The sequence below is a fragment of the Piliocolobus tephrosceles genome, chromosome 3 (assembly GCF_002776525.5).
Source record: "Piliocolobus tephrosceles isolate RC106 chromosome 3, ASM277652v3, whole genome shotgun sequence".
NCBI lineage: Eukaryota > Metazoa > Chordata > Mammalia > Primates > Cercopithecidae > Piliocolobus > Piliocolobus tephrosceles.
Window position 1 is genome coordinate 144723353 of NC_045436.1, and position 24528 is coordinate 144747880.

General features: G+C 39.9%; 1 protein-coding gene across 12 annotated transcripts in view; it reads right to left on the bottom strand.

Moving 5' to 3' along the window:
* LIMCH1 (LIM and calponin homology domains 1) overlaps positions 1-24528 on the bottom strand; it is a 349030-nt gene that overhangs the window by 202330 nt on the left and 122172 nt on the right. For all 12 annotated transcript variants that reach the window (XM_023224628.1, XM_023224619.2, XM_023224618.2 and 9 more), the window contains exon 2: positions 10967-11037. Coding sequence is in view for 11 of the 12 variants with exons in the window: in XM_023224619.2 (XP_023080387.1) it covers positions 10967-11037 (71 nt within the window). In the remaining variant the exon portion in view is untranslated. The remainder of the gene's footprint in view (positions 1-10966; positions 11038-24528) is intronic.

The window sequence follows — 24528 nt, forward strand, 5'->3', positions numbered from 1 at the left end:
CACTGGAATCTCCCAGAAACCTCATGAAGTAGTAATTTCTCTGTTATGTAGATGAACGGGGGAAACTTAACATTTAAGTGCCTGCTATGTTCCAAACACTGAACAAAGAATTTTATACATATTTTCAACTCATTTTATCCTCAGAACAATCCTATATGGATTTTTACAATTATTATTTATTTTTATAGATAAGTAAACTGGGGGACTCAGAGAGGTTAGGTTACTAGCCTGAGGACACACAGGAGGCAAATCTAGGATCTGCTTCATCTACTAGGTTGAACCCTAGGAAATCACATTATCTGACTATTTTTTGGTCTGTTGACACAATTTCATAGGATTCAATGCAGGAATTCCAAAATCCATTCACGTTCAACTATACTTTCTCATAAAAGGGTTTGAACTTACTTTTGTTAAATATATGTCCTTAGATAGTAACCAAAATGGAAGGGTGGGGAAAATGATAAGCAAATCAGAGAATAAGGGAGAGCATATCAGTAAGAATCAAGGTAAGAAAATAAACACAGTCATACACACACTTTAAATTTGGCTTTGCATTTCTCTATGGGCAAGCTACAAATAGCCATGAAGTATCTGCATACTGCCATTGCCAGGAAGCATTTGGGAATCTGAAGGTGAGTATGGGGTTGTTCCCATGAGTGGGAGGCACCACTGGTTTGAAGTGAGCAGGGCAGAGGAGGTAAATTATCTGCAATGAGTGGAACCACTCAGATGCAAAAAGGAACTGCTCTGGTGACATCAATAGCATCCCTGTGGAGACACAGGAGCTCATCAGCTTCAAAACCTACCTAGGATGTTTGAACAGCTCCACAGGGATCCCACTGACTGGGGCTCTCTTAGACCTCCTGGAAGAAATGGTTAAAGAAACTCTAGGAAACTCAGGATGTAGAGATATCAGGACTAATGCCAGAGAAGCAAACATTAACCCCAACCTCTGGAAAGAAAAGGTCTCAAGTATGCAGAGACACACCCTGAGGTTGGACAGAGCTAGAAATGGAGAGAGGCCTTATTCTAGGAGACAGTAAATGATTGTGAGGAGAAACTCAACTGGATAGCTCCAAGGTCTCCTGTCCACTCTCAGAGAATTGGTGCCAAGTTATTCAGTAAAGGGGTACTATAAATTAAAAGGAAAAAGTACAGACTACTCAGAGGATCACCTGTCTAAGATTTGCTCAAAGAGCTGTCATCGGGAGAGAGGTCTCTCTCCCAACTCCAAGTGCTCGGAGGCAGCAGAGTCGGGGAACATGGCAGCCACATCAGGAGAAAAATGGCAGCTCCTGGAAACAGCAGCCCAAACCCCTGGAGATGGAGGTAAAAAGCCTGGGAGGAAGCTCAGAGAAAGGGCAGTTATCACTTGAGGGCTGAGGGAAACGACCAGTAGAGGACAAAGCCTGCTTCTTAGGAGAGAGGTTTTTTTTCCGGCAACACTCCCAAGGAAGGAGGGATCTGTAGATTTTGGTGGCCTCAGTTTTACCTCACCAAGGTAACTCACTCCGTAGTTTAAAGAGGAGAGGGATAAAGGAATGGACTCCTGACAGGACAGGTCTGAAAACATAAGTCCCTCCAAAGCATCCTTCTTCGAACACACCCCTATGTAAGTCTAACCCAGGCCTCAAACAGACCTAATAAGCCTTGCACACCACTCTTAAGCTCACCTTTTCTCCACTAGAAGTTCTGAAGGCTATCTGTCCTGGTTGGATGTAAGAGTCCTTTGGCGGGCACATATTGGTTTTGTTGGTCTAACAGTCATTCCTTCTTCTTTGATAATAGCTTCTTAATTTCCATGTGAGCAACTTTCCCTCCCCAACTCTCCAGGAAAGGTAGGGCAGTTGTAGGGTAGGACAGACCATAGAGAGTGCCCATGCTACTTCCTGGCTCCGAGCAAGGGCATATCCAGACCTGGCCACTCAGTTAATTCCAAGATGAGCACCAGGCCCAATTCAGGTCAATAAAGGGTAGGCACCAGGACTTCTACTGGAATTACCCCAAAAAAGTATCCCTTTTTTCCTGCTTGTATTGCAAAGCTAGTAAAATATAAGCTAAAAGCTAACAGTAGCCAGCTTTGTCAGCATATGGGAAAACTTACCCAAAGACAAAGCCAATAAAGAAGAAAGCAGAGGCAAGAGATGGATGGATGGATGGATGGATGGATGGATGGATGGATGGATGGATAGACAGATAGACAGACAGACAGAACAGTCAGATAACACAATTCAAGCATGGTTATATAGTTATATCTGTACCTGGGGTGTGTGTGTGTGTGTGTGTGTGTGTGTGCGCGCGCGTGTGTGTGAGATTTACCTCTGTGTTTATTTATATGAACCAATCACATCCCATTTTTGTTTAAACTGGTTTCAGCTGCATTTCTATCACTGACAACAACAAAAATTCTCACTAACAAACTTCAACTCAACCCCCCCACCACACACAAAAAATACCCATTCTTTAAATGTAGGCCTAACATCATTTTGACACATCTCTGCAAGTAGGAAATGAGGAAAGTGAAAAAAGAATTCTATACCAGTATGAAAAAAAGCTCAACATCATGGATCATTAGAGAAATGGAAATCAAAACCACAATGAGATACCACCTCACGCCAGTATGAATAGTGTTTAGTAAAAAGTCAAACAACAGATGCTGGTGAGGTTGCAGAGAAAAAGGAATGCTTTACACTGTTGGTGGGAATGTAGATTAGTTCAACCACTATGGAAGATAGTGTGGCGATTCCTCAAAGATCTAGAAGCAGAAATACCATTTGACCCAGCAATTCCATTACTGGGTATATACCCAAAGGAATATAAGTCATTCTGTTATAAAGATACAAGCATGCATATGTTCACTACAGCACTATTCACAATAGTGAAGACATGGAATTAATCCAAATGCCCATCAGTGATAGACTGGATAAAGAAAATGTGGTTGGCCAGGCGCGGTGGCTCAAGCCTGTAATCCCAGCACTTTGGGAGGCCGAGATGGGTGGATCACGAGGTCAGGAGATCGAGACCATCCTGGCTAACACGGTGAAACCCCGTCTCTACTAAAAAATATAAAAAACTAGCTGGGCAAGGTGGCGGGCGCCTGTAGTCCCAGCTACTCAGGAGGCTGAGGCAGGAGAATGGCGTAAACCTGGGAGGCGGAGCTTGCAGTGAGCTGAGATCCACCACTGCACTCCAGCCTAGGCAACAGAACGAGACTCTGTCTCAAAAAAAAAAAAGAAAAGAAAAGAAAATGTGGTACAGATACACCATGGAATACTATGCAGCCATAAAAAGGAATGAAATTATGTCCTTTGCAGGGACATGGATGGAGCTGGAAGTCATAATCCTTAACAAACTAACTCAGGAACGGAACACCAAACACCACATCTTCCCACTTATAAGGGGGAGCTGAATGATGAGACCACATGGACACACAGGTGGAACAACACACACTGGGGCCTGTCAGTGGTGCAGGGGGAGGGCATTGGGGGAAGGAGAGCATCAGGAAGAATAGATAATAGACACTGGGCTTAATATCTGGGTGATGGGTTGCTCTATGCAGCAAACCACCATGGCACACATTTACCTATGTAACAAACCTGCACATCTTGCACATGTACCCTAGAACCTAAAATAAAAATTGAAGCTTTTTTTTTTTTTTTTTTAAAAAAAGGATTCTACACCGGGAGGTGGGAGTGAAAATGTCATTGATTTTAAACCCACTTTCCTAATTCTAAATTAAGATTCCCACTAAAGATTTAATACAGTGGACGAGGGAATTAATTTTTCTATTGTTTTCTATAATTCAGTAATTGTGTCTCATCACCAGGAAAAGGATATTTTCCAGTTACTTTCATTTATACCTTAGAGACAAAACATAAAGCAGCATATCCCTTCTCTAGAATGACCCCACCAAAAAAATTGAAATATTTCATAGAATTATCCCTAAACAAGCAACATGAGAGCAGAAGAAATAAAAGAAAAGCTGGAATACCTCTGCCTCCTTTTGATGTGGTGACTAGATGACTTATCTCTATAAGGCTTATCAATTCTTGATTTCACACATCAAGCAACACCAAAAAGTGAGGGAATCTTTCCAGCCTCCTAAGTCAATTATACCCCTTCATGTTCACAAGTAGAAATATGACTTTCATACAGCTCTGGTCAAAAAACATGAGATTCTAAAACACTTAAGAGTTAATTTCCTTAAAGTTCTTGCAGTGAATGCTTCAGATAAGATAGAAAATGGTAAGGCACTAGCAGACTCTTTCTCATCCACATATATCTATGCTTTCAAAGAAATAATCTTTACAACGACTAACTTAAAAACACTGAAGGTTCTGTGTAGAACTAACTCATGTGTGGTCTGTACTTTTCTCAGGGGTTAAAGAAAATCACAGTGGCCATTAATGGTCTTTCTTGTGCAGAGTTCTTACCTGAACTCCCCAGTGACCTCACCCGGAGCCCCCATGCTGAAATATGACATCTTCCATGGTGATTTTGATGGTACTCAGTTTCCATCATTCATGCTGCCAGTAGGTGCTAGTCTTTTCTCTCTCCTGTCTCTGTAGTCTTTAGTCCAGGTCAACCTCTCTCATTTGTTTCCATCTGGTCTCAACCACTCTATCGAAAACTGAAACCCCTCCATCCTCCACTGACCCCAGCCTCCTATCCTTTCAGCACTCTCATGCCCTCACTTGTATGGAATCTGCCTTCTTAAACCAAGTGGGAGTACCAGGCCTTTGATGTTAACATTCTTCTAGTACCTGTCTCTCTCAAAGTCTTCACTGGAAGCTCCTTCCTTGGTCAGGTGTGCCCAATATAGTCACATTGGTGATTCTGCCTGAACATTGGCCAGGGCAGGACATCTGACCTTGCCAAAGGTGAACACTAAGATAAAGCAAGAATTGGAAGACAATATAAAAACAAATAGAAATATGAACCATCTACCTACATGAACACAAAAGCTCTAAAATCTATTTCCAGTGGACTGACTTTAAAATCTTAGACGTTCTATATTCTGGTTATATTTGTAAAACAGGTCTGCTATTATCACTTACCTCATTCATTATCTATAGAGAATTTTTTAGCAATTAAGGGTTATGTAAAAGTATGGATGCCAATGGATTAGTGATACTCAAAAAGAGGGGGGAGAAAAGTTCTTTTCTTCAAAAAGACACAAGAATGACACCTAACAAATGCAGGAAGAATAGAATTAGAAAGTCACCATTGTGCAACTCTCAATGCAATGATTGATTCAGGAAGGTATCCTCAATAGATACTAAAGCCATTGGATGAAAGATCTGGGGATATTAAGTTATTTCCGCAATTTCAGAGTATCTTTCACAGATGACAAAAGAGAAAAGGCATATTAACAATGCATAAACCTTGGGGACATCACCTTGACCAATTATCACTCATAACATTACCAGCAATGGTACAAACCCTACTATGTCCCATGCCAAGAACATCACCCATGTGTTCTTGCTATAACTGTCTAACCTGAATTTAACCATGAGGAAGAAATTAGAAAAACCCAAATGTGAGATATATTCTACAAAATAGCTGGACTGGAATCTTCAAACGTGTTCATGTTATGAAAGACACAAAAGACTGGATGGATTTTCTAGGATTAGGGAGGCTAAAAAGGCATGGTAACCAAATGCAATGTGTGACCTTTGATTAGATCTTAGATTTTTTTTTTTTTCTTTTTTGAGATGGAGTCTCGTTCTGTCGCCAGGCTGGAGTGCAGTGGCATAATCTCAGCTCACTGCAACCTCCGCCTCCCAGGTTCAAGAGATTCTCCTGCCTCAGCCTTCTGAGTAGCTGGGACTACAGGCATGTGCCACCACGCCCAGCTAATTTTTGCATTTTTAGTAGAGACGGGTTTTCACCATGTTGGCCAGGATGGACTCGATCTCTTGACCTCATGATCCACCCGCCTTGGCCTTCCAAAGTGCTGGGATTATAGGCATGAGCCACCGCCCCCAGCCAGATCCTAGATTTGTAAAAAATCAGTATAAAGGATATTACTGGGGATACTAGCAACATTTAACTCTGGACTATGCTTTAGACATTACTATATTATTGCTAAATGCCTTGAATGCTTATGGAAGATAATGTTCCTATATTTAAAAGATCCACCCTGCAACATTTAGGAGTCAAGTTTCACGATGTTTGCATCTTACATTCAAATGGCTCAAGGAAAAAGAGGCATATATATATATATATATATACACACACACACACACACAAAGAGATAAAGCAAATATGGTAAAATGATAATAATTAGTATATTGAGGTACAGGGTATATGGATATTTATTATATTATTCTTGTAACTTTTCTATAAATTTGAAATTGTCCAAAATAAAAAGGTGGGGGAGAAAACTTGTAAAGAGACTCCTGGGAAAATCTTTTGTAAAACGTTATTTAATTTACCCAAATAGCATTTTGCAGTGCCTAAACTCAATTTCTTAACTTTACAAGGATAAATAATTTACATCTAAAATTAATCCAACAGTCCTTTAGAACTGGCAGAGTTTCTCTGTAAAGGACCAGATAGTAAACATTTTAGGCTTTGTGAGCCACATATAGACTCTTGTTTAATTTAGTTTGGTTTACAATCCTTTAAAAATGTAAAAAACATTCTTAGCAAGAAGGCCAGTAAAAAACAAAGAAACAAAAAAATAGGCCAAGGGCCATAATTTGCCAACCCCGATCCAGATACAATTCCACAGACTCTTATCTAAATAATAAAATCAGAGTCAGGGACACAAGTCAGAAAGTTTCTTTTCTGGAGTTATTTCAAACAGCCTGGTGTATGTACACGGAAGGAGAGAATATCATCTGCTAATGACTCCAACCTGGGAGTAGCTTCTTTAAAGACTCTCTGCAGCCCTCCTTTTTGACTCATAAGTCATCAAGGACACTGCCGTATACGATTAATACTTCTAACAGCATAACATTTGTCACATATTTGTGACTCTGTCACACTTTGACCCCAGCCTCTTATTAAATACTCAGAAGAGGGCTCATACCATTTAAGCACTTAACCTCTGAAACTTCAACTACACACACACTTGGCAAAAACAACAGAGGAAGACAGACATGAGTATGGCAAAAACACATCTACTGCCATTCCACTGGACACAGGCACTCTATATTATACTTGCTATTACTGTAAGTTATACATTTATGTATTACTATTCCTGCATGGGGGTTGATATTCAAAGCCATAGGGAGAAAGAGCTCTCCCAGGATGATTTTGAGGGTATTCCATTTCCATCGTACATGCTGTATGTAGGTGCTCATCTTTTCTCTCTCCTGTTTCTGTAGTCTTTAATCCAGGTCCACAATTCTCATTTGTCTCCATCTGGTCTTGATCGCTCTATCAAGAACTGAAACTCCTACATCCTCCACTGACCACAGCCTCCGACCCTTTCAGCTCTCTTGTCCTTGCTTTTATTGAAGCTGCCTTCTTAGCCCAAGTGGGACCACCAGGCCCCTGATGCTTATATTTTTCTAAGACCACCAACCCCATGCAGTCCTTGTTTGTCCTCTGCCCAGCTGAGACCCCATGGTTCACCCTCTGCACTGCCACCCTCCCCACACTTAGCTCTGCAGGCACTAATGCCCTCTCCTCTCTCCACCCGCCAATCTCTTTCTTTTCTCTCTCATTAGAATCCCAATTCTAGAACAAGGCAGTGATTAAGGGATCAGACCTCCTGAACTTAACTTTTTTTTTTTTTTTTTTTTTTTTGAGACGAAGTTTCCCTCTTGTTGCCCAGGCTGGAGTGCAGTAGCACGATCCCAGCTCACTGCAACCTCTGCCTCCCAGGTTCAAGCAATTCTCCTGCTTCAGTCTCCTGAGTAGCTAGGATTACAGGCATCCGCCACCCAGCCCGGCTAATTTTTTGTATTTTTAGTAGAGATGGGGTTTCACTATGTTGGCCAGGCTGGTCTTGAACTCCTGACCTCAGGTGACGCACCCACCCTGCCTCCCAAAGTGTTGGGATTACAGGTAAGAGCCACCACACCCAGCCGAACTTAAATACTTTTTATCTGTGTGACCTTAGCCAAGTTATTTAATCCTTTTTACCTCAGTTACTTTCTCTGTAAAATAGGTATAATAATATTCCTTAGAGACCACAGTTAAGTTTGAAAACAGGCTGGTCAGGGGAAAAAACAGACTCCAGGCCCAGAAGGTACCCTTCTGTTTAATGAAAATGATGAAGGTTTTTTTCGTTTCTTTCTTTAGATTCCTACAACAGCTCAGGAAATTTTTAGTGAACAAAGATGCTGGTGTCTCTACACAGTTGCTACCAACATTTAGAGTGGATCCAGCTTGGACAAAAAGATGAGCATTTGTTGAACAAAAGAAAGAATTCAACAATGCTGCTCATGTATTTGCCAACTGGGATAACGCTGCTCCAAGATACCAACTGGGCTTCTATTTTGAATAACACAAAACTGGAAAGCATCAAATAACTTTTTAAAGCCTATATACTATAAAAAGCCCCATTCTAAGAAGAGCTAAACTGCTTAGTTTTCAAAATTTGAAATTGTAGAGTCCTTATATTTTTAAATGTTTCTGTGGTGTGGGGTAGCTATGAATTAGAATTCCTAATCATTGTCATCCACTAAACTCTCTCTGGTTCTAGAAAGTGGTACAGACTTTGGCATTCTAATCTAATCTCCAAAGACAGGTGTTTGACACCTGTGTGGCTCCACTGTCTGGGAGCCTTCAACTTCCTAAAATCCTCCATGCTGAGTGTCCTGGCTTTTGGCCCCTGCCATCACACAATCCCACATTTTCAACAGAGTAAGTCTCCCTTTTTGCTAGACTGGCCTTGGGGTACAAGTCCCAGAAAATATACCTGCTAATCTCAGTCTATGGCAGCCTAATAGTCTCGACTTAGACAAAACCTAGCCATAAGGGTGAGGAAGAAAACTCTCTTCTTCCCTCGTCCCCAGCCACCATTGCATGCAGCTCCTGGGTCATGGTTTTGGTTCTCATTACTCTGCAATTTCCATGCCTAGAAATTTGTGTGCATCTGGTTTCTCTGGCTCCTGACCCAGCTTTCTCTCAAAGGACCTAGCAGAGGTTCATGCTACTGGCTTTCCTTGCCTCAGGCCTCCTATGTGGTTCATTCCACTTTAGCAAACTCTTTGCCGGGGCTGCTAGCTAGAGCCCCACTGAGGAAACAAAGGCTTGATCCCTAGACCTCAGACTCCAAAGCTCATGCTCCTTCAAATACACCAGTGGGTCTAATCCCCTGTGATCAGAGGACTTAAGACAATTTCATCCTACCTACTCAGGCATGAGAATATAGCGGAGAAGTGGATGCCTACAAGAATCTCTGGAGCAAATGTTGGGTAAACAAAAATTGGACCAAAGACCCACTTCAATTGAACCAACATGGTCCACATGAATTAGATCAGATTTTGGCTAGTCTGTTAATATCTGGAGAGGGCTAAACCCAGAATCATGGGAAAAGCAAGTGCTAGAACAGAGGGAGAGAGTTCAGAACCTGACTGGCTTGCATCCACTGAGGCGCTGAAGTAATTACAGCTTACCTAAGAGTTAAGCTCTGATTTAGATGTAATAATGAGAAAAGAGGTGGTGAGGGATATACGAGTAGGGTGGAGAGACTTCGTAGGAAAGAGAATATGGAAACATCAAATAGAAGATATACATTTTTCTTTGAAGAAAGAATGGCAGGCGGGAGGCAGAAAAAAGTGCTGACAGGAGCTGTGTTGAGAGGTTCAACAAAATAGTCAACATCTGCACAGTGCTGCACAATCTTTGAAAGTGCCTCACTCACTCTATCCTTTTGAAGCTCATAAAAAGCCTATGAAATAGAGTTATAAATTTTTTATTATGATTTTAGAAAAAAAAAGAGACTTGAGGAGATTAAATGACTTAGGGGTAAAGTAAGAACATCAATCTCTAGTCCCCAGGCTCTAAACCCACACTCTTTCCATGTTATCATTGGATCCCAAGCAATATTCTGAAAGTTGTCAAAAACAAGAGTTTATTCTATGTCATTCCATTGAAATCAAGTATAAGAGAAGGCAAAACAGATCCTACTGTGATAGAGATCAGAACAGTGCTCGTCTCCAGGGGCTTGAGATTGAGTGAGAAGGGGCATGAGGAAACTTTTTGTTTCATATCTTGATTAGGGTATAGGTTACATACATGCACAAATCTTTCAGTACCCATTAGATTGTACAGTTAGGAGCTATGTGTTTCACTGTATGTACATTTCACCTCAATAAAACAAAAATCAGTATTGAAATTACAGAACCTGTTAAATAAATGCAAATTTTGAAATCTTGAAATTTACTTCTATCCATAAATCTTGAAATTTATGTCTATACTTTATAAGTATGAAGGCTCTGCTTATTTTATATCTAGAGCTACTTCACAGGAGCCCCGAATTCTTCAAAACACAAAAATTAAACACTGTAGTTATTGTTCACATTTAAATTTTGCCAACAGCACAAATTACACATATTCAAAATACACCAGTGAAACAGGCAAAGTGAGGAACATTACCTGGCATGCTTTTAAGATGTTGTAAGTATACTGTGTCCACTTTTGGTACAAGCTGCTTTTGTTTGGGATTTAAATGAGGAGAAAAGTTCTACTTTTACCACAATTAGGTCCACCCTTACAATTACATGGGCTCAAATTGATGCACAGTGAAAGATTATTGGAGCTGAGCAGCAGCTACTAGATGCTCTTTCTCTGTCTTTTTTGCAGTTGCCACAGTCCCCACCACTCCCTACTGGAACATCAAGGCTCCCACACTGACTTGTATTTCCTGTCTAGCCCAGTGATTTTTTGAGTTTCAGATTCAAACTGTGAATAAATTCAAAACAAAACACTAGAAATCCTACAGCCAAACTGGATAGTATTAATGATGTTTTTTGAATAAAACCAACTGAATATAGGCTATACTTACTCGCAGAGGAGGATTCCATTTTCTAAACCTGTCCGAAAATCTTTATCACCAAAACTTCTGCCAGTTACTTGCTGCAAAAGAGAAAAGAAAAAGAGAGCATAAGTTTTTCTTTTTAAATCAAGAAGCCCAATCATATATATGTGTGTGCATGTGTGTGTATAATTATATATGTGTATATATGTATGTGTGTGTGTATATATATATAATTTTTTATCAAGAATCTTGAAAAAACTGGTGGCATTCCAAGAATGGGGAAAATTTGTTAGGCCTGAATTTCAGGCCTTCCCATGTATAGCTTTGCCTAGATCAACTAAAGTTAAATTTAGACCATTTCTTTGAAGTCTTTTTTTCTATTTACTACCTTAAAAAATATCTGCCCTTCCTGATAAGAATTTCTTACTTCTAGGGGTTTGGGCACAGTTAGTCAAGGCCACAGTCTCTTTCATCCAGAGGACCCACCCCACGCACACTTTCAAAAAGCCTGGGGAAAGCGCACCTGAGGATAAAGTCCCTATTTACTGAAACCTCCACGGACTGAGGGAGCAGAGAATATGGATGCCTAATCTCAAGGTACTAACATCAAGACAGGAAGATTAAAGTCAATATCCATTAATAATATGGCATAAAAGAGAAAAAATTAAAAGCTGGGAAAGAATAATTGTCTGACAGCACAGGATTGACAACCACTCTTGGTGCCTCTGGCTCTCAGCAGCCCTGTGGCCTGGGCACCAGGGAGACATTTGTTCATGTGTTCATTCAGTAAATATTTACTGAGCACCTAAAATATACCAGGTAAGTATGTATACAGGCATCCCTCAATATCCATGGGGGAATGCTTTCAAAACCCATCTCAGCTACCAAAATCTGTGAATGCTCAAGTCTCTGATAAAAAATGGTGTAGTATTTGCATATAACCTATGCACATCTTCCAGTATATGTTGAATCATCTCCAGATTACACTGCATTACATAACGTAAATGCTATATAAATAGTTGTTACACTGTATTGTTTATGAAATAATGAAAACAAAAACAGATGCTTTTTTTTTCAAATATTTTTGGTCCACAGTTGGTTGAACCCACAGATGTAGAACTCATGGATATGGAAGCCTGATTTGACTATAAACCCTAAAGCAACCTCTAAAATAGCAAAATAAAGTTATAGCTAACAAACCAAGAAAGGAGATAAAATTAATCATAAAAAATACTAACAATTTAAAAAGCCACAAAAAAGGGGAAGGGGAACAAAGAACAGAAGGAGCAAATAGAAAAAAAAATAGATTATAAACTTAAACCTGATCATGTCAATCTTAAATATAAATGGTTTAAACATCCCCAATTAAAAGACAGAGATTGTCAGAAAGGCTAAAAAAGCAGGATTAAACAACTATGTACTGCCTACAGAAATGCACTTTAAATATAAAGACACAAAAAGTTAAATAAAAGAATAAAATAAGATATACCATGATAACACTAATCAAAAGAAAGCTGGATTAACCATATATATGTGGTTATATGTAAATCATTGTTACACTGTATTGTTTAGGAAATACATATTCTTTTCCGGGAAAGTCTGATATAACTGTATATCAAACAAAGAAACTTTCATAACAAAAATAACAACAGAAATAAAATCATTTGATAATGATAAAGAGGCTCACTAATCAGGAAGATGTAAGAATCCTAAACATCCACACACCTAATTAAAAAGCTTCAAAATACACAAGCCAAAACAGATAGAACTATACAGAGAAATGGACATATCCACAAACAGAGTCAGAGATTTATATATCTCTCTTCAATAACTGACAGGACAAGTAGAGAGAAAAATCAATAACGCTATAGAAGACTTGACCAACACTATCTACCAAATAGACCTAAATGACACTTCTAGAATATTCTACCCTAAAACTGCAGAATGTACATTTTTTAAAGTTCACAGTGAGCATTCATGAAGACCGTCCAAATTCTGAGTCAGAACACAAATCTCAATACACTTAAAAGAATTCATACAAAATATATTATCTGATTGCAATGCAATTAAATTGTAAGCTAACAACTGAAATATCACTGGAAAATCCCCCAAATATTTTTAAACTAAATAACATAATTCTTAATAACCCATTGATCAAAGAAGAAATCAAGAAGAAATTAGAATGTATTTTGTAGTGAAAGAATATGGTAATATCAAAATGTATGGAAAGACACTAACGCAGTATTTAGAAGAAAGGAATGCCACAAAATGCCCATATCAGAAAAGATCATCTCAAATCAATGAATTGTGCTTTATCTCATCAAATTAAGGTCAAATTAAGTAGAAGAAAGGAGGGAAACTCAGGAGTGAAATCAATCAAATACAAAACTGAAAAACAACAGAGAAAAATCAAAGAAACCAAAAGCTGGTGGGGGGTTTTGTGAGATCAATAAAATTTAGAAACCTTTGGCTACATTAATAAACTCTTAGCCAATAAAATTAGTAACCCTTTTGTTTTTAGTCAAAAAAGAAAGAAGGCAGAAATTACTGACATCAAGAATGACAGCGATGACATTATTACAGATACTATAGATACTAAAAGGATAACAAGAAAAGTTATAAATTTATACCAACAAATTCGTCAACTTAGATGAACTTGATAAATCCCTTGACACAAACAGCCATAATTCACTCAATAAAGACACAGATAGATAATCTTCTCACAAAGAAAATGTCAGGCCCAGAAGGTTTACCTAATAAATAGTATGAAATATCTAAGGAAGAAATAATGCAATTCTACACAAACTCTTCCAGATAATTGAAAAGGAAAGAATACTTCCCAATTGATTTTACTAGGTTACTATTACCCTGATACCAAAACCAGACAGATATTATAAGACACATACACAAAATATGCCAAAAATGGTATTTCTTCACATTGGGAATCATATATGACTTTTACTTTATTTTTTAAATTTTTCAATACTTTCCTAAAACTTTCTACAATATATATTACTTGAGCCATCAGAAAAATCAAACAAGATTTTTTGTTACAAAAAAAAAGTCTAAAGAAACTAAATGGTCTCAATTTTTCCTTACAAACCAAAGTTTAAATTCTATCATAAAACATGCTCGTTAACCACTCCCACTATGTAATGTCACCAACAATTTTTTGTTAATATCCTCTCATTCTTATTTGAGGGACAGTAAGAAAATGAACTTTAAAAAGTCATTCAACAGTTTATGAATATCTAGTTCTCCCAAAATAAAGAAATTAAGAAATATCCCATTTAAAAAGTTAATATTTTAAACACAGACTTTAAACACGTTGGCATTTTTTCCCCAGAATCTGTCCATGATTTGTCTGCCACTGATGGGTCATCTGTCAGAATGATTTACATTTTGGAAACATCACTAATCCTCTCTGTAATACTAAACTTTGTTCACCAAGAAGTGATTAGAAAGGTTCTAAAACATTTTTCGTAAGTCTTTACATTTTTGTTAAAAGCATTATGTTATAGTGAAAACAGTGCCAACACTGAGAACCCAACAAAGTTTAGCTATATTTCAGAATCTCTGGTTCACTTTACCTAGGCCTTTCTCCATGTACTGAGCAATGATGATGAGCAGGATCTAGAGATAGAACCACAGATGAACTGTGGCCACTGTGTGCAGGAAGCTCACCAATTGATGAGAAAAGCAATCTAAAGTCTTATGATAAATACAAGATAATGTAACTATTAAGGAAAAAAAAAAAAAAGCACTTTCGGAGGCCGAGGTGGGTGGATCACGAGGCCAGGAGATTGAGACCATTCTGGCTAACACGGTGAAACCCCATCTCTACTAAAAATACAAAAAATTAGCCAGGCGTGTTGACCGGCGCCTATAGTCCCAGCTACTCGGGAGCTGAGGCAGGAGAACGGTGTGAACCCGGAAGGCGGAGGTTGCAGTCAGCCGACATTGCACCACTGTATTCCAGCCTAGGTGACAGAGCGAAACCCTGTCACAAAAAAAAAAAAAAAAAAAAAAAGAATATAAAAAAATCGGTGCCCCACATACAACCTAAATTGCTCATTTACCATTTAAAATTATCCTGGCATGTAATGCATAGCCACTGAAAATTTTCAAGTAGGGATTGATATAATAATCTAAAAGTCAGTCTGCAAATCAAAAGTCCTCCAAGATATAGTCTGATCAAATTCAACTTCTTAGACTCCCAATTCTGGGAATAGGCACCATGTGTTTGCAGGAAGATGCTAGTTTCCACCACTGTTCCTCTTCCTCTGCTCTCTGTCATCCCTCTCCCATGCCCATTAGGTCCAAGCATGGTCTTCACATTGCTCTCCACCAATTCAAATGTCATCCATTCCATCTATTTAGGATAGATGCACTTGGATCTTTGTTAGGAGAATCAACAGCTGTACAGACTGCAGAAATTCACCAAGGACCAAGCCACTGAAAATTTGGTCCTTAGACCAGTAGCAGCAGCATCTTCACCTGCAATTAATGTTAGAAACACAGATTCTCGGCCAGGCGTGGTGGCTCACGCCTGTAATCCCAGCACTTTGGGAGTCCGAGGCAGGTGGATCACAAGGTCAGGAGTTCAAGACCAGCCTGGCCAACATGGTGAAAACCCGTCTCTACTAAAAATACGATATATAAGATTACAGACAATATATATATATTATATATATACATATATATGTATATATACATATATAATATATATTATTGAACTTGAACCCAGGAGGCGGAGGTTGCAGTGAGCCGAGATCACGACACTGCACTCCAGCCTGGCTGACAAAGCAAACCCCGTCTCAAAAGAAAAAAGAACGAAAGAAACATAGATTCTCAGTGCTTCCACCCCCTCTAAGAACTACTAAATCAGAAACAGCATCTTAAAAAGATTCCCATATGATTCCTATGCACAGCACATTTCACAAAGCCCTCACCTTGTATACTAAACTAAGCCAGCAGTTCAGAAACATAGAGGGAGGACCTTCCACTGTAGTCAGGATTTGGAATGGCCTGTCTCAACAACCCCTCTCAGCAACATCTTTATAATATGTTTACAATATCACACATTCTATATACTAACAATAAAGACTGCTAATTCCTGTTCCCCTCATGATAGCATAAGCCATTGCTATAAACAGTAAAACAGCTGCCAAGAATCAACCACCAGTACCAACAGTCCATTTGCAGGGCATATAAAAAGTGACTGCCTTCCCTTACTGTGCCACCCGGATCCTGACTGATGAAGGACTCTCAGTAACCTTCCAGACAAGGCACTGGGCAAACCATCAGCTCATGATCACTCTCCAAAGACACAAGGGCAGGATGGGAAGCTTAGCAGAATGGGGAAGTTTAGCAGAGCTCTTAAAAAGAGCCTGAGATGGAAGTGATGAAGAGAAAGCCCAGGTTGAGAAGCATTCAGGGGACAGCAGGGGAAGAGCTGCATGCAATGTCAGGAGCACTTCATCAGCCCCCCAAATCCTGCTCTCTTACCCTCTTGATCCTTGCCCATTGATCACTTAATCCTTATAGCTCTATCTTTGCAGCTGTTTGGCCAAAATCTTAAGAGTTATGCTTGACCTCTATCTTTTTACACCTAACCACATCTATCAACAAATCCTGTTGATTCTCCCTTCAGAACTTAGCCAGAATCATTGCTTCTAACTGCCTGCATTCTACTGTCTTTTGCCAAGCCACTGTCACACCTACATAGGCCAAGGGTCTCCTAAATGGTCTTGCTGCTTCTACCCTTGCCTCCTGTCCATCTATTCTCAACCCAGCAGCCAAGGTAATCCTGTAAAATCAGATCATGTTACCATTCCACTCAGACCCCGCTCCCACCCCCATAGCTCCCCATCTCACTCAAGGTTAAGTGAAAGTTCTCATAGTTCCCTAATGGTGCTCAACATAAAACCAAACAAGTAAACATACAAACACACAAACTAATGGGCATGCATGGACTACTGGACACCACTGTCTTAAAGGTGGGCATAATAAACTTCAACATATGTCTCCATTCAAGGGGACCCTCAGAAGTACTTACGGTGGCAATTATGTCACCAACTATGCCCTATATGCCTTTCAAGGAAGCCCAATACCAGATTTTTCTGGCTTTATGCTTTAGGATTAATTCACTAACCAAAATATTTCTTAGAGGGACACGAAGATTAACACAATCAATGAATGGATAATTCACCAAAATTTTAATGATTTTAAAGGAAAAGAAAAGTGTTCCTCTACTTTAGCAGTTACACCAAAAGCAGAAGCAAGAGGAGATTTTAATGTGTGATCACACTATTTTATGGAAGTAATTATTGAGGAAGCTCATCTGTATCCTATTTCCTTTCCACAGAACTAAAAGGTAATTATGTTTCTAAGTTTGTCTATGTCAATGGTACTGCTCTGAACCATCCAAATAAGAAACATGGGCGACTTTTAAAAAAGTCTAATAAAGAAAATCAAAAAAACAATCTAATAAAGAAAACCACACAACTTTATGGCAACATTTTCACAGTGTGTTTATAATGTGATATAAAACACTGTATATCAGTATGCTCCACTCTGCTAATTTCTTTGTAACCATTGTTATTATGTAATTGCCATAAAAAGTCAAAGGCTGCCAAGAATCAGTCTCCCAGCCTGATCATTCCCATTTTTATATAAGGTATTTTATAAACATTTTCATTAATCTTTGGTTGTTTTTTGAAAGCAATCTGGTAGACAAGTACAATCCACTCACAAACTACCTATCTGAAGAAGAGTTTAAACAAATGTTGACAAACCCTATTATAATGATCTTAAGAGGAGATTCTGTTGGCTGATGAAATAAGGGTGCCTAGATTCAAGCAACTGGAACAAAATACTAGATTTAACAGATTTTGGCAATTTTTGAAAGACATGAATATTTTCCCTAAATTGTACAAAAGCAGGCACACTTTTCAGAAGACCATAATTTCCTCCTACAAACACCTCATTAGTTCACTGAAGATAATCTGTAGCTCATTATGCTTACTCTCTTCTGATTTTATTTGACTTAACTCAAAAGAACATCTCTGCATATTTTTATACCTAAATTGTGTAATAAAGCAGAACAAAATTTATCTTACTTTTGACATTTTCTGAGGAATATACCCTTTGTGGGATTGCTAGAAACAATCGAATCAAAATTCTACAGAAGTGATTTGTAAACATTGATGAATCACACTCATCTAAGCCAGAATTAGAAATCAACCAATAGATCATTTACCAAATACCTGTTTTATGTTAGTCAGTGTAAAAGGTGTGCATAAGATCAAAATGACAAGATCTGGGCCCAACCCTGCAGAAATCACAGTCCAGGAAAAAAAAAAAAAAAAATTAGAAAACAATAGATTGATGGAAGAGATGTGTGGTTTTCAATAAATTTATGGAAGAGAGGCATCGAGCATGGAAGAAGCAATGAACACAAATTGCATAACTGAAGAAATAGTTGAATGACAACAGCTCACATTCACATCACTACCATACGCCCTCTCTGTTCTAAATGCTTGTTGCATATTAATTTATTTAAACCTCATAACAACTTTATGGTGTTTGATTATTGCTTACATTTTAAAGCCAAAGAAATCCAGGCACAAAAAGGTTAAGTAGCTGGCCCAAGGGCACAAAACTAGTGAATAATAGAGCCTGGATTTAACCCAGGGAACGTGTCTACAGAGCTGATGCCACAGTTAAGCACCCTTTTGTGCAGCATTTGAGCAAAATATTATGCAAGGGCTGAAGAATAAACTCCCTCTCCTAAGACAGTCAGGGAAGGCCCTTGAGTGGCTGACATTTAAGTTGGTCCTGAGATGAGAAGGAATTTCCCAAGGAAGGAGATGAAGTAGGGTGCTCCAGGCAGATACAAAGACCTGTACAAAGGTTTCTTTGAACAAAGACCAAAAGCTCAAAGAGCTGAGCACAGGGGTCCCGGGAGGTGGGGATGAGAAGGGTGGTAGGTGGTGAGGTGCCAGAGTAGGCATGGTCGAGATGGTGAAGGACCTTGTGTGCCAGTACTATAGGTTACACCTGAACCCAGAGCAAAAGAGACACCCCAGAAGACGGGAGCAAGGGAAGGAGTTCTTTGGTAATCAATTTCCCTATTTCCCATCAATTTCCCACTTCTAAAGAGATTCTTCCAGAATGACATTTTGCTTGTTGCTCTTAATTATCTCTCTATGGAGTCTCCCACCCCCACGTATAGCCAATGACCTCATGGTTGGAACTGCAATGAGAGAGAGAGCATCGGGGAAGACTTTCCTTTAGAACCACCATCCCTGGCCCCACACACCCCCCGACAACATGCCATATCTACACCTATCTTTTCATTTTATCCTGCCAGCTCAAAAGGCAGAAATATATTCTCTCCTTCCTAAACCTGGTTCCTCTATCAAAGCTCTGGGCCCTACCCCTTCTCATCCCTAGGTCCTGCCTTTTTATGTCAACCCTACCCCTCTATCCACAGTATCCGTCATTTCTCTACTGACAGCATGAGTCTCCTCTTTTCCTAAAAACCCTCATTCAATCCAGACCTTCAATCACCATCCTGTTCTTCTCCTTCCCGTCACAGCCCAAACTTCCTATATAAGTATCCTATACCCATTACCCTATCATCATAGCTTAGCCATCTGCAAGCTGTCCTCATTTAAGTCACTGAAAATCCTTATACTCTCAGACCCCCAGCATAAGCTAAATCATCTTACGCAATTAATGAACTTGTACCAACCCTCAGCTTTCCTAATTAAGACATGCTAATAGAACCTACTCCAAAGGTTTGCATGAAAAATAAATTAATGTTTCTAAAACCCAGACTGCATTGCCTGCTCCATTGTAAGGGCTCAGGACATTCCATTATCATTATTGGCAGCAATAATAAAATCGCCACGGATCTCATTCTTGGTTTTTCCCTTTCCAGTCCTTTTTTCAGCTTCCTCCCTGATCTTAAATAAGGCCATGCTTTCCCAGCTCTCCTCTTATTTTCTAATATTGTCATACTGTCTAACCCAAAAGACATTTTTCTCATTTCATTGTAACATCGCAGCAGCATGACAGTCACCCTCTCCCTCCATTTTGGATCCCTTGCCTCTCCTAGTCTTCTCCACCAGCAGACACTCCTGATTTTCTTCTCCTTCCTTAAATAAATATTCCTTTCTCCATAGCTTTAGGCACTTCTATGTCATTCTCTTCCTAGCTGTAATTGCAAGCATGTTTCTCCTCTCTTCGAGTCTCTTTTCTTCTCTCTGTACCACCCCCACCTCCTTCCCTGGATAGTCCCATCCAATCCTATGACTCTCTACAACTCACAGATGATGATAACTCACATTTTTACATGCAGTACTGATCTCTGGTCCAGAATCAAACATCCAATTTCTTAGTCAACGTCTCCACTTGGGTACCTAGGACTATTTCAGGCTGGGAACAGTGCCTCACACCTGTAATCCCAGCACTTTGGGAGGCCGAGGCAGGCAGATTGCTTGAGGCCAGAAGTTGGAGACCAGCCTGGCCAACATGGTGAAACCCCATCTCTACTAAAAATACAAAAATAAGCCAGGCATGGTGGTACACACCTGTAATCCCAGCTATTCAGGAGGCTGAAGCAGGAGAATTGCCTGAACCCAGGAGACCGAGGTTGCAGTGAGCCAAGATTGCACCATTGCACTCCAGCCCGGGTGACAGAGAGAGACTCGGTCTCAAAAGAAAAAAAAAAAAAAACAAACTATTGCACACTAACATGAATACCAAAGTCTTAACATCTGTTCCCTACTCCAACCTGTTCCACCTCTGGTCTCTTCTATATCAATGAACAGCACTACCATCTCCCTCCCCCAGTAACACGGAGATACATTCAAATCACCAAGAAGAATAACATTCTCCACCCAAAATATATTTAGGTCTGTCCTTTTCTCTCTGTCTCTACGCTATGACTCTAGTGTAGGCTCCCATCATCTCTCAGCAAGACAACAGCAGTTGCCACCTGAGGGATCTCTCTGCTTCCACTCCAGCCCTTCCACAAGCCATCTCCCACACAGCTTCCAGGGATCTTTCTAGAGATCCATCCATGTCCTTTCTTTATGCTAACATTCAGGTTATACGCACAACCCCTGGATTTTACAGATGAGGAAATAATGTCCTGGAAATCAGGTGACTTGCTCAACGTCATATAACTAGCTAGCAGCAAGGATGAGTCTAGACTCAGTTCTCCTTTCGCCCAGCCCAGGGCTTCACTGCCCCACCACGCTGCATTCTGAAGCCCAACTCTTCTTTCTGTGGCAGTTACACTGCTACACTTCCTTTAATAACAATAGTTCCCTATATCTATTCAGTTTGTGTTGGCAAAGAAACAACACAGAAGTCCAGGCCTGAGGTTATTTAATCAAAATTATCCAACCATAATTCCCTCCAGCACCAGTTCTGAGTGCTTAATATTGAGGATAATAAAATGCAATCTGCAGAATCCATTTATATTTTCATCATGTCATCAGAAAACCAGAAGGCACTGTTTATAGACACAGACTGACAGACTCTACAAAAAAAAATCTAATTAAGAATACAGCCGATGCTCAAAAGCACCCTGGGAGCATTAATTCCTTTGCTCGAGCCCTTGTATCATCTAGATGCAAAAAATGGGTCAGTCCAGAGACATGTGTGAGTGGGGCTTAGCAAAACTGTGTGTACACATCCTTAAGTTGTCCTTGCCTTGCAAAAAGGAAGAACAGAAGCTGCACAGAAAGACAACACTCAAAATGAGTTCTATCACAGCATAAAGCCTTAGTAACTGACTTGAGAGGAGGGAGAAGGAAGAGTCCAGAAAGAAAATGGACTAGTGCAGAGCTCCTAGGCTACATGGGTTGCCTCCATTTCAAGGAGCAGAGATGTGCTTTGACCACAGTGTTATTGTTATCTGGGTATCATGTTGCTCCTTGAATAAATGTTTTAGTATTTGGCTTTTTTTTTTTCTTTTTTGATGGAATCTCACTCTGTGGTCAGGCTGGAGTGCAGTGGCGCAATCTCAGCTCACTGCAAACTCCGCCTCCCAGGTTCAAGAGATTCTCTTGCCTCAGCCTCCCGAGTAGCTGGGACTACAGATGTGTGCACCATGCCCAGCTAATTTTTGTATTTTTAGTGAAGACGAGGTTTCACCATGTTGGCCAGCGTGGTCTCAATCTCTTGACCTCATGATCTACCCATCTCAGCCTCCCAAAGTGCTGGGATTATAGGAGTGAGCCACCATGCCTGGCCAGTTCTTAGCTAATTTTGGCAAATCAGTCCATCTAACTGTCAGCTAGCCCTCAGCACAGTGAAGTATAAAACCTGTGAATTAGGCAGATCTACATTCCAATTCCAGGTCTGACACCTGAGAACTGGAGAAATGGCTTCATTTCTCTGAGCCTGCTCCCTTTAAAAGATGGTTATGGAAGTCTGATTGACAACAGTCCGATTTTCAACCTGTTACAGGTTGGAAATCATGGGTAGGAACCATCTAATAGGACATTTAGTACTTACTGAGTGTGCAAAAATGGTAGTTCTATTTTTTTTTCAAGATTCATATTTAAGGAGTAGAAAATCCATAACTGGAGTGTCTAAATCAGGTAGTTGCAACTTTTGTTAAGAAATCCTGCCCAGGGGAGGCCGGGCGCGGTGGCTCACGCCTGTAATTCCAGCACTTTGGGAGGCCGAGGCAGGCGGATCACAAGGTCAGGAGATCGAGACCACGGTGAAACTCCGTCTCTACTAAAAATACAAAAAATTAGCCGGGCGAGGTGGCGGGCGCCTGTAGTCCCAGCTACTCCGGAGGCTGAGGCAGGAGAATGGCGTGAACCCGGGAAGCGGAGCTTGCAGTGAGCCTAGATCGCGCCACTGCACTCCAGTCTGGGGGATAGAGCAAGACTCCGTCTCAAAAAAAAAAAAAAGAAATCCTGCCCAGGGGAGAGAAAATCTAGTAGATGCAAATTTGCCACTTCAACAATGGATCCGGGTTTGTAAGTGCTGAGCACAAAATCACATGGGGAAGCCCATGTGATAACCTCCTACACACGTTATCTGGGTTAAATGAGACCATGAAGAAACAATCATGCAAATCCAAAAAGTGACACATTGTATAAGAGAATTGGACTTCAAAAAGTTGATGTCCTGAAGAAAAGTGGAGGGGTTGCTATTCTAGATAAGAATAGACATAATGACATATTGCTATTCTAGATAAGAATAGACATTATGAGACATAATGACCAATTGCAATGTATATTCCTTAATGAGATCCTAGTTTAAAAGAATATTTATAATTAATGTTTTGGGCACATTTGGGGAAAGCTAAATATATGCTGGCCATGTGATGATATTAGGGCATCACTGTTCACCTTATTAAGAGTGATGCTGGGCGCAGTGGCTCACACACGTAATCCCAGCATTTTGACAGGCTGAAGTGAAAGAATTGTTTGAGGCCAATAGTTTGACCAGCATGGGCAACACAGTGAGACCCCACCTCTACAAAAAACAAAAAAAATTGGCCGGGTGTGGTGGTGCATGCATGTAGACCTGGCTACTTGGGAGGCTAAAGCAAGAGGATAGCTTGAGTTGGAGGCTACAGTGAACTGTGATCACAGCATTGTGCTCTGTCTAGCCTGGAGGACCAAGTGACACACTATTTTGAACAAACAAAAAAGAATGATAATGGCATGGTGGTTATATAGGGGAGTGGTCTTGCACTTTGGAGATGCATACTAAAATAAAGGGAAAGGGTTTTGACATCTATAATTTATTTTGAAATGACCGAAAAAATACGAGAGTGGTATGTGTGTGTAGGGAACAAATATAGAAAATGCTAACAACTGTTGAAACTAGATGGTGGGTATATGGGTCTATTTGAACCAATCTCCCTCCCCTCCTCTTCCCTCCCTTTTCTTTTTCTTTCTTTTGAATGTTTCAAAACATTCATAATAAAATGTTTGGGGGCTAAGGCTAAAAGTAGTTCAACAGCCCAGGGAAAATACTCAGGTCAACAACTTGTCCAGTGCCACCTCATTAATTTCTAGGAGTTTTTTGTATTTATTTTCTCTAATGACACTCATTTGCCAGTTCACTATCAGTCACTACATTCATGTTCAACTCACTCTTCACCTGCTTACTACACAGAAATGGCACTTACTAGCCATCAAATCGACATGACGTTACCAATGAGGATGGGAAGGAAGAAGGGGTTGAGCCCCTTGGCTTTCAGAGTTCAGACAAAGAACCAAAACTAGAGGCTCTGCCAAGAACACACAGTCCTGTAACAGTTGTAGAGCTGTCTGAAGAAGTGATCAATTTCACTATTTGATATTCTAATAACTGGATAATGTTTAACTAAGAATCCAAGGTAACCACAAAACTGTTGTATGTAGCCAATTCTTGGCATTTAAAAAGGCATCAAACTCAAGTTAGGAAACTACTAGAATTCACCCAAACAAGTTATTAGATTACCAAATGAAAATAAAACATGGTGAAATGCTCAGTATAAAGACAGAATGATCACAGTTCAAACAGCCTATCCTTTAAAAGGGCTTGACTTGGGCAATACAACT